The sequence below is a fragment of the Thermothielavioides terrestris genome, chromosome 4, assembly GCF_000226115.1.
Source record: "Thermothielavioides terrestris NRRL 8126 chromosome 4, complete sequence".
NCBI classification, from domain to species: domain Eukaryota; kingdom Fungi; phylum Ascomycota; class Sordariomycetes; order Sordariales; family Chaetomiaceae; genus Thermothielavioides; species Thermothielavioides terrestris.
This window is the reverse complement of record NC_016460.1, coordinates 1410369-1420894: the sequence shown is the minus strand read 5'-3', so window position 1 is coordinate 1420894 and position 10526 is coordinate 1410369. Positions and strand designations below refer to the sequence as shown.

The 10526-nt window shown below is 59.2% G+C and overlaps 4 protein-coding genes across 4 annotated transcripts; 1 reads left to right on the top strand and 3 right to left on the bottom strand.

The window, feature by feature from the left end:
* Window positions 1-1062: 1062 nt before the first annotated feature.
* On the bottom strand, window positions 1063-2789 carry THITE_2151251 (uncharacterized protein; the record flags this gene model as incomplete). Its single annotated transcript, XM_003655214.1, has 3 exons — window positions 1063-1839; window positions 1910-2370; window positions 2535-2789. The coding sequence occupies 3 exons, from the start codon at window positions 2787-2789 to the stop codon at window positions 1500-1502; spliced, it is 1056 nt and encodes a 351-aa protein (XP_003655262.1). The 3' UTR covers window positions 1063-1499.
* A 455-nt stretch (window positions 2790-3244) lies between these two features.
* THITE_43037 (uncharacterized protein) lies at window positions 3245-4411 on the bottom strand (the record flags this gene model as incomplete). The annotated part of the gene is made up of 2 exons (XM_003655213.1): window positions 3245-4270; window positions 4340-4411. 2 exons carry the CDS (start codon window positions 4409-4411, stop codon window positions 3245-3247), a joined length of 1098 nt encoding a protein of 365 aa, XP_003655261.1.
* Window positions 4412-5248: 837 nt separating this feature from the next.
* Window positions 5249-7321, bottom strand: THITE_2155501 (uncharacterized protein; the record flags this gene model as incomplete). Its single annotated transcript, XM_003655212.1, has 3 exons — window positions 6786-7321; window positions 5508-6712; window positions 5249-5294 (listed from the first exon to the last, which is right to left on the bottom strand). The coding sequence occupies exons 1-3, from the start codon at window positions 6978-6980 to the stop codon at window positions 5249-5251; spliced, it is 1446 nt and encodes a 481-aa protein (XP_003655260.1). The 5' UTR covers window positions 6981-7321.
* A 2091-nt stretch (window positions 7322-9412) lies between these two features.
* Window positions 9413-10473, top strand: THITE_2145970 (uncharacterized protein; the record flags this gene model as incomplete). The annotated part of the gene is made up of 5 exons (XM_003655211.1): window positions 9413-9438; window positions 9529-9541; window positions 9613-9746; window positions 10007-10191; window positions 10328-10473. The coding sequence occupies 5 exons, from the start codon at window positions 9413-9415 to the stop codon at window positions 10471-10473; spliced, it is 504 nt and encodes a 167-aa protein (XP_003655259.1).
* Window positions 10474-10526: the final 53 nt, after the last annotated feature.

Genomic DNA, 10526 nt, shown 5'->3' with positions numbered 1-10526 from the left:
TGCGGATGGGCGTCTTCTGATTTGAGGGGATTTGATTTCGACAAACAAACACATGGCGGGAAAGGTTTAGTTAACAGCTGGGTCTGTCTGCCAGAGAGAAAACAGGAAATGGCGCTACATGCTTTGGGCGTGGATTTTTTTCATTTTTTTTTACTATTTTTCTTCTTCCTGTTCTCTTCAAGAGGAGAGAAGAGAAGAAAAGATCGCTGCGTACATGTGTTGAGATACATGTACCATTTGGCGCTGGGATGGGGTTTGCCGGGTTTGCGGTTCTTGTGTGTTGCGTTTGCGATGCGATGGGTTGGGTTGAGTTGATGGAGTTGGTAGCGGGGTTTTTCAAGGGGAATGAATGGTGAGCGAACTGCAAGATCATAGAAAGAAATACAATTCTGGAATTCTTATGTTCTTGCCCTGACTGAGACTGTGTCGAGGATGTGATGATGAATGGGCATGCTGGTTTGGGGGTGAGAGATGATGAAGGGGTTTGGGGTTGGGGGGTTGGGTGAATGGATGGACATATGGGTCATGCGAGGGGTTTGCTGGTGAGGTAGATGGACAATGAGAAACTGATGACTCTTGTGGAGCAGAATAGAGGCGGAACGGAAAGAATTTGTACAACTGGTCGCTCGAAGGAGTCTTGATTTAGACATGGTTCAACATGCCTGCCTGTATGAGTGTGACAGGAATGTGCTCGCACTATTTTATGGTGGGAGGTTGGGCTGGGTCTCAAGATATTGTATTTGTGCTGCCACAGCAGGTCGATGTGCTGACATGATGAGAGTGAGTTCCGAGATGCAGTTATCTTTCTACTCGGCTTTGGCAACGGTTGTAAAACAGGCCTGATCTGGAGATATCTTGTGATGGTCTGTGAGAGAATTGACGTCGGATCAAGGTGTTCTCTTCACTGTAAAGATATGTAATGTTCAAGAATTTACAGTTGTGCACAATGGAATGCTGGAAGTGCCACGATTCAAAGGGCTCAACTAAGAAACGAGGCAATTTTCGCAAGCAGAAGATGCCATACTAGGTAGCATTTCATGAACGGGAAAAAGGAGTCGGGGACCCATAATGTATATTGTTGTGCTTGCTCATCCCAGCCATACCGCCTATAGCCATACTGGCAAATAAGAGACCAACTGTGCATGCCAACCCACTCAGTACCAATCTGGATCATCCCAAGCTGTGCGCAGCATGCTCACATAACCATCACCTCCAATCTCAGCAGTAGAAGCGTCGAAGACGCTATGTCATCCTCCCAGAACGCCCCATCTTCCTCCCTTCTCGACAGGTCCTTGCGAATCCCACAACAAATATCAGCGCCCTCCTCATCAAGTACCCGAGGCCGTTCGTAGAGCAGTTTATCCTCTCGTCGAGCAGTTTATGCTCCTCATCCTCCCCCGCCAGGCTGGGTCCCCGAACCCACCTGGCTCAGAATACCATGTCCCCTGAATCCTCCGCAGAAATACATTTACCGATTCAGCACAACCTAACCCTCCTCCCTACTTCAGAGCCTCCGCAAAGCGATGCAGGACAATCTTCTCCGTCCCCGGCTTGTGGTGCATGTACCCCTTCGACCAATCGTAGCCGGCCGCGAAGGCCAGCGTGAACCCGTCGCGATTGAATGAGAGAGCCGTGATGGGCCCGCTGGCCTTGGGCAAGGTACGCAGGCGAGTGCGGGTGTGGACATCCCAGATGACACAATTGGAATCGGACCCGGCCGTGGCGACCACGTCCTTGTGGCTGGGAGAGTAGCAGATGGCGTTGACAGCGTAGACGTCGGTTTGGTTCTTGGTCGTGGGCGACGGTTCGCGGTGGCACTTGAATGTGAGAGAGGCAAGGCTGTCATTGCACGGTTAGCCGGGCTGACCGAGTGAGAAAGGGCGCGATGGCGATGCTGCAGGAAACCTACCTCTTGTCTTTCTCCTCAACGACTTGGGCCGCAACTCGGCCCTCAATGCTGCCAACTGCCCAACGGGTGCCCCCCGCGCAGAGCGAGACGCAGCGAGTCTGGGCGGAGAGCGGTGACTTGAGCGATTTCCACACCTGAACCGGGTTGGTGTGGAGGTTGGCGAAATGGAGGTGGTGGTCCGCGGCAACAGCAACGAGGTGCGGGCCGGCGGCGTCCATGGCGTAGACACGCTCCGGGAGCTGAAGCGTGGCGACGGGCTGAGGCTGGCGAAGGTCCCAGTAGCGCACCGTCTTGTCCCAAGAGCCCGAGGCGATGATGGGCGCGTTGGCGGAGGGGACGTCGACGAAGCGCACAGCACGGACGGGCGCAGTGTGACCCTCGAGTGTCAGGGTCTGGCCCGACTGGAGGTGCATGACGTGGATCTTCTTGTCGGCCGCAGCGCCGGCGGCCATTGTTCCGTCCTGTCGCTCGGGTTAGTTCGTGTGCTCAGGACATTCCAGGGTAGTCTCTGCACACTTGCCTGTTGGAACCATTCATGTTGGTTCCTTCACCATAAAGAGATAGATGTTCCTCCTCGATCGATCGGTCGGGAGCTGCGGGGTTAGAGACATCACGTCGGACTTACCTTGCTGAAATCGCAGTCGAGACAGGGCGCGCCGGCGGTGAAGGCGGCGACACCCTTGATGGTGTCGGTTGAGGTCGAGTTCGTCGCATCATAAATGTAGACCCTGCCATCCCACGACGCGACCGCCAAGTGATCAGCCACCGGCGACCAGCGCAGCGCCGAGACCGAGTCCTGCGGGCCTTTGGGAAGTTCCACGTCCTTGTCCAGCAAGCCTTTGGTTGCGGAGGTGGCGGTCTTCCCTCTTGCCAGCGACATTTTCAATGCTCGTACTGATGTTGTGATGGGATTGCTGAAAAGAATGCAAGAAACACCCAGCCGTTGGCGATGTGGAGCTTTTGTACTTGGTGTGTAGCTTCGAGTGCCTGGGCGGAAAGGTGCCTGGAATCCAGGGTTCGTGCAAACAGACCCCGGGTGCCTACCTGGTAGGTACCCGAACACCCCTGCAAGTCGAGGTCACGGGCGCTTGAGCGCTCCAATCGAGCGATTGTTGCCTGCTCTGCACACACGCAGCATTCATTCCTCCTCACTCTTGGCCGCAGCGAACATGAAGGTCATTTAGTCTTCTCAACATTGTGGGAAGAGGGCGCGGTGAAAATGCGAAGATGGCATCTAAAGGCGTTATACTGACATTTCTACACCTCGCTATCTTTTTACTCAAACCGCCCGACATCCAATGGTGCTTCTTCTCACTGCTTCCTGTTTCCCTCCGCTTACTTCTGCTTCTTCGCAGCCTCGGCGAGCTCGCTCTGATCGTTCGCGCTCTGCAGCCTGGAAATCACCCACTGCTGGTATCCTTCGTCCAGCATCTTCTTGGCCACTCTGGTGCGCTCGTCCAGGTCCTCCTTCGGCAAGCCGAGCGCGTCGTTGGCCAGGCCGCGGGTGGTCTCGTACGCGCCGTGGCCGTCGGGGAAGAATATCCGGGCGAAGGAGGCCAGCGCGAGACCCATGCGGACCGTCAGAGGGTCTGCGCTCTCCCGACTCAGCGCCAGCCCCCTGCGGTGGCGCTCCTCGCTGGGTTCGTGCTCGATGGTCCAGTCGGCGTCTGTCTCGCCGGTCGCGCGCTTCCAGCTCTCGAACATGTCGCGCTGGCTGACCAGGAAGCTGGACACGTACAGCGGCTTGTTGCGCCAGCTGCTCACGGTCGGGCTGGTGTCGTTCTCGTCGTCGGGCAGCTCCTTGAGGCTGACCAGGCCGGCGACGGCGCGGCCACACTGCTCGAACGTAGTCATTTTGATCTTGGTGTTGCCGTCGTCGTAGAAGGTCATCTTCTTCTGCGCGTGGTCGAAGCCGAGGCACATGGGGCCGAGGATGAGGCTGTATTCGTACCACAGCCCGCAGACCAGGACCGTCCACGATGAGACCCCCGTCGCCTCGATCTCGCCGCAGAACCGGGCCGGGTTGAGGCTCAAGCTCAAGCGGTCGCCCTGAAAGAGTTTCTCGTTGGCTATGTCCGAGCCGTAGTAGTTCGGCATGATGTAGCGGACCCCCGCGGCGGCGGCGGCCCGCACGAGCTTCGATTGCGTGTCCGGGGGGGTTGTGACGGGCAGCGTGATGACGAGAAATTGCTGGTTCTTCAGAGCGTCCACGAGGGATTGCTCGTCATCGTAATCGACCGGGACGGCCTTGACTCCGTCGGCGAGCTTATTCGTGCTCCCCCGGCGGGTCAGCGCCGTCACGGTGTGCCGGCCAGTCTTGACCAGCTCCTGGGCGAAGTATTTTCCAAGCTGACCGCCGGCCTAGACGAAACGGAGCCCGTGTTAGCTGACTGTTGCAGACAGTCAATGGCTGCCGCCCAGACAACGTACCCCAACGACGGCAACGCGCTCGATGCGGTTGGAAAACCCCGCAGGCTGGTCTTTGGCGTATCGCTGGGCCATGTTTCACTTCGGTTGGGCGCAACGCGGAATCTCTTGGAGGAGGACGCGGACGGCGGTCTGAATTTTGAGGCACTGCGAGGACCGTTGACGGGCCTGTGGATGAAACTGCCGAGCAGAGCCATCGGAGCTCGACCTCCCTTGACACGACCATGTTATATATATTCATATTGGCAGCCTGGTGACGGGCCCTTCTTGGTCCCCGATGGACTAACATGATGCCGTCAGGTCTCCCTCGCTGGGGCTCCCTCAACCACGGCTAGTGTTGGGCATCCCCTCAGCATAGCCCAGGATGAGATGAGGTCCACGGACCAGGACGAGGACGGGCTCTTGTCGGGGCCGAAAAGTCCGTTATCACCGTGCTGAGTATGTGGCCGCCCTCGGAAAGGCCAGCCCTTGTACGGAAGATCCGTAGCTCTGGACGGAATCCGTGTCCGAAACCACCAGTCAAGAGTGGGTCCTTCGGCCATGCGGACATCCTGCGGACTGTGCAGTGAGCGCTGTTCAATCTCTCCTTGCCTGAGGAGGTGAGTCTGCCAACGGAGACCGAGGGGTTTATTTCCGGCCTTGCTGCGGTGACGATAAATGTCCTTAGTTCCGCCGACACAGTCCACACAGCATGCTCCTGAGACACCAATCAGAAAGGGGCCGAACAACTTCGGCGTTGTATAACGCCCAACTCTGTTGTCCAATGTCGCAGAGTTATCCAACCTCGATACATGCCAATGAACATGCAACCGCCATCTCCGCAAGATCCCGCCCACCTAAGGTAGTGAATCCAAAAACCAAATGCAACCCCTTGCCAGGAATGATGTGGCACGAGTCTCCCCACTACCATTGTCACCCAACGCCGTTCTGCGCTGAAACCCACCCAAGACCGTCGCCTCTTGTCCAAAATCGAAGCCAGAAAAACGCCGTCCCAATGCAGAAGACATGCATCCAATACCCCAACCGCCGAAAACCCCCGAATGATTGCCCGCCAGCTGGCCGAACTCATCCATCGTATCATGCTCACCACCCCACCACGGCGGCGGCCGCAACGACCGCCACGCCGACAGCCCAGCCGACCCTCCGGCGGCCGAACCCACCGCCCCCCCACCGGCCTGCCGCCGCCGCGGCGCTAGCCGAAAGCGCGGAGGAGCCGTTCCCGCTGCCGCGCAGGCCCTCGGTGGCGCGGACGGGGTTCTGGACCTTGGTGGCGCCGGGGACGGCGGCGGTGCCGGTGCCGATCTCGAGCACGCGCGACTCGGACGAGTTGAAGCGGGTGGGGGCGAGCGAGACGTAGTTGTTGTCGAGGTCGTAGACGACGTAGGCGGAGCGGAGGAAGGTGTCGCCGAGCACGCTGGTGCCGGCGCTCGAGCCGGAGCCGCCGGCGCTGGCGCCGGAGCCGGCGGGGCCGATGCCGAACAGGCAGGCGGCCGCGCCGTTGGAGAAGGTCGGCCGCTGGCCCGAAGAGGTCACCAGGTCGAGCACGAGCTCGCGCATGGCCACCGAGATGGTGGCCGTCGTGAAGGTGAAGTTGAGCGGCGCGGCCGAGGCGTCGTCCGCCAGCGCGCACGGCACGTACGCCGCGTTCGCGTCGCTGTCGTACACGGCGCCGACGGCCGCGTAGATGGACTGCACCAGCGAGTCGGGCAGGTACGTGAGCGACGAGCCCGAGTCCAGCAGCACGGCCAGCGCGAGGTCGCTGCCGATGGCGGTGCTACCGAGCTGGAGGCCCGTGAGGGTGATGAAGAATTCCGAGTAGACGCCCGACTGGGGCTCGACGGGCAGTGAGAGCAGCGGGGGCGTGTACTTGGCCGCGTCGACGCCGCCGAAGAGGATGCTGCCCGTGTTGGCGTCGAGGTCGTTGAGCCAGAGGCTGTAGGCCTTGGATTGGATCACCCCGTCGGCCACCAGCTGGGCGGGGAGGTTGTTGTAGGCGCGGAGGCCGGCGCGGCCGACCTGGACCTCGTTGAGCGGGTAGCCGATGCCCATGATGCCCTGCGCGTTGGTGCTCTGGTAGCCGACGCCGAACTGCAGCCTGTCGATCTTGTGGCCGCCGATGGTGACCGTGTCCGAGACGTAGTCGCCGCTTGCGCCCGAGCCGTCGACGTACGAGATATTGAAGTAGCTGCCGACGTATTCGCTCGTCGAGGACGCGTTGGCCGAGTAGGTGCCTGCGAAGGCGCACGGCTTGCTTTTCGACGAGCAGTAAGCCGAGGTGGGCGTGTTCACCCACATGTCGCTGCTGCCCGTGTCGAGGTGTAACCTCAGCGCCGTGGCCGGGGTGCCCACGGTCGCGTTGATGAAGTAGAGTGTTTCCTAGGAATGGTCAGCCGTGCTCTAGCGGAGCGGTATCCGATACTGTGATCCCGTTCTCCAAGGCATACCGTACCTCATTGTCCAGACCTATCGGAAGCTCGCCCCGTTTCCTTAGCCTGTCTCTGTGCACCGGGTTCCGAGGCGCCCGCCTCTGAGTCTCCAGGCCTAGCACCTTCAGTCCCTCCTGCCTCCGTCCTATTGATAGACCATCCGCCGGCTGTGAGAGCGAGAGAGAGGCCGCGATGGCCAACAGCGTGTGCCACTTCATTCCTTCCCGGCCGCGGCAAGATATTTGGGATTGCACAAGAAACGAGCGCTACGCCGGCACAGCAGGGTGTAGATGGAATGTGCTAGTTATCCCATGGAGCACCGAGAGCACGGGAGCAACAAAACTCGTCATATAAGCCGTCTGCTGCGGCACATGATCGAGGCTATGTTGGGCGAGACTTTGCAGCGCAGCTGCTGATGACATGTGCCGGGTGCGGAGTATGGAATACCACCGGATGCTTTCGGACGACGCCTGACTCGAACGGGTAAGTCTGAGGTCGAAGTCTTGCGGAAACGAGCAGGTCGAGGACGGGAACAAAGGGAATCAAAGTGTAAAGAGGGTGGGGGGAGGAAGATGTTGAAGAGAAGACGACGACAAAGGGCTCTGTGCTCCGGACATGTCGAATGTTGGGGGCACATGGCATGCGTGCGGCTTGCGCACCCGGATCCACGGACCAGGGGCGCAGAGCCCGAAGACCGAGAACCGCCACGCCTCGTTTTAGTTTACACTCCACACTTGTAGTGTACATACACGTCAGATGTTTCTGGGTACCGTATGTAAGGTATTGGTTGTTGAACGTAGGTATGTAGTGTACTCCGTACCTCAGTCATGTCCATCGAGTCGGCGCCAGTGCTCTCGGCAGCGTCCCAGTCCGAATGAATCCAGTGGTTGTGTTTGGAGGCCGAAGACCATCGGTCCAGGCCCTCGGCGGTTCACCGCACATGTCATGACGGCAGCAGCATCGCGAGAGCAACCAAGGGGAACTTCTGAGAATTCATTGGCTCGAGTGAACTGCCACAAACCCGAAGCCGAAGGGGCTGGCGCTCGCTCAATGCGTCGGGTGAGCTATGTCACTCCCGAAGTGACCTGGCAGTTGTCCGTACCTGGTCTGCGGGATGCAGCAGAATGACGCGGCCTGCTGTGAGACTGGTCCCAATCGTTGCCGCATAGACAGGGCCCCCCTTGGCGCCGTTTCGGGGAGCCAGGCCCCACTTCATTTGGTGCAGCCGCCACTGGCCCCGCGCCAAGTCGGACGCATTTTGGTCGGCTGCGACGGTGCGCGCGAATTCTTCTACACTATTACATACGCAAAAGCAAGTGTGCGTGGGTGAAGAGAATGGGGGAAACGGCTCTGTGGTCGTTGCCGGAAAGGAAGGAACTACACGCAGGGTCAGCTAAACGCTGTCGGCTGCCACGAGTCGCATCAAGAAGTTGAAACCACGTCGGGGTGTCCATTCTGATACAAGTGCGGCTGTGCGGGGCATCATACCTTAGGTACCGCTGCGGCTGTTTGGGTGGTGGCAGTTACATGCCAGCTGACGATTGGCTGCGCAATCACTTGCGCGTCCCGTCAGGTTGGCGCTCTTCACACAGACCTCCGTCCAGGGGCCGGCTCTGCGAGATCCGGAAGCCCGGCTTCGTTTGCACGTGTCCAGCCAATCAAGTGCAATTTTCTATGTCAAGCATTCGATTCAGACCAAGTCAACGGCGCGAAATATCAACGACTCGCACATGCCGACGACGGCCACAGCGCGAGCATGTGAGACCGGCCCAGAGCTCGACGTACACTAGTGTACCCATCATACACTACCTACATATCCTGGACTGTGCTGCTACCTCACGCGGCTGGACCCTGACCGACTCGCGGGATGTGGGAGATGGGCGACGGGGCCTGCTCCGGTGCCGAACACGGCTCCGCCCCAACCAAATCTCCCGCGGCCCATCGCCGGCGGTGCCCTTCTCAGCCTCTCCCTCAGTCGTACATGCAAGTACTCCGTAGTGGAGGCTTCGCTATCACACGATGATGAGCGTGCTTCCAGCCATGGAAACGGCTCTTGGCACTCCCGAGCGAGCAGGTGCTCGGGGAGTCCTTGAATGCGCCGTGGCATCCGGCAGCTGGTAATGGATGCGAGCAAGCATTGCAGGCACAGACAAGTCGGTGAGCTCCAAGCTTTGGGACTCAGCTGTCTGACTTACTTTCCCCGCGAGTTCTTGCTCAGCAACTGGACGCAGCTCGCAGACAACCCCCAGTTGGATTGCCTCAGAACCGTGTGTCCACTGGCGTCACATTCGTCTTCCACCAGCATTGAGCCCATTGGTGAGGGACCTGAGGTGCCCAGCCTCAGGAACTCGTCAGCTCTTCTGTCGCCCGGATCTGGCGGCGCCTTTCGCTGCTGCCTGCGAGGGGCCCGGGTGACAACTCCTACAGAACAGGTTGTCCCGAGGGCCTCTTGTTTCTTTGGCATTTGCCTATTTGTGTAACTATTTGCTCAGTATCCTCGCTTTGCGCATCGTCCGCCTTGGACAACAATTCGAATCATTACATTCTATCCGGTATACGGAACATCCCAACTCGAGTAACTGCCCTCTGAGAGAAGACGGAAGACGGCAACTATCACCATCACCAAAGCCTCCAACTCCCCACCCTTGCCATGGACGCCGTCAACCTCGACAGATGGTACGCACCCCTGCCTTACACCCTACCAACCCACAATCCATCCTACTCAGTAGTACCCGTCACTCACCAGCTCTAATACGACAAAACCAGCCCCGTCTATGCCGTCCGTGTGCCCCGAGCAGCCCCCCCTGGCCAGCACGGTCCATCAAGTCAGGCCAGGCTAACCTCCTCCAGTCCTTCTTCGGAGCGCTGGGCTGTGCCTCGGCCATCATCTTCACCGTCATCGGCGCGAGCTACGGCACGGCCAAGTCGTCCGGCGCCATCTTCTCCTCGGGCGTCCTCCGCCCGGACCGCATGATGCAAAACACGTAAGCACACACACACACACACACACACACACACAGAGTCCCTGGCGCGCCGTGCATTATTGCATTGCATTGCATCCCAGTACATGCATGTCCATCCATCCATCTCAGGATCAGGAGATGGGCTGGGCTGGGGTGGTGATGGGATGGGGATGGGATGGGGGGAACGCTCCATCCATCCAGCGACAGCGACAGAGACAGAGAGAGAACAAGCGCCGAGAAGAAACGAAACAAGATTTTTTAACAACCGGTGCTGCTGCCAGCCTCTGCGCCATCATGGCGCAAATCATCTCCATCTACGGGCTCGTCGTGGCCGTGATCATCTCCAACGCGCTGGCCGAGAAGATGGCGCTGCACACCGGCTTCGTGCAGCTCGGCGCCGGCCTGGCCGTCGGGCTGTGCGGCCTGGCCGCCGGCTTCGCCATCGGCATCGTGGGCGACTCGGGCGGTGAGTGGAAACGTCACCCAACCAAACAGAAAGACAATTACCTTATACGCCGCACCCGCCTCTGTGCGGAGTGCGCTGCGTGTGCAACATAAACCCCTGAGCTGACGACACACTCTCTTTGTTTCTCTCTCCGCAGTCCGCGCCAGCACGCAGCAGCCCCGGCTGTACGTCGGCATGGTGCTCATCCTGATCTTCGCCGAGGTGCTGGGGCTGTACGGCGTTGTCGTGTCCATCTTGATGCTGAGCAGGTCGGCCATCGGCGTCACCGAGTGTCCTTATTAGCTAAGGTAGGTAGGTTAGTTAGGCGAGCTAATGCGAGGAAGTCGGGCACTGGG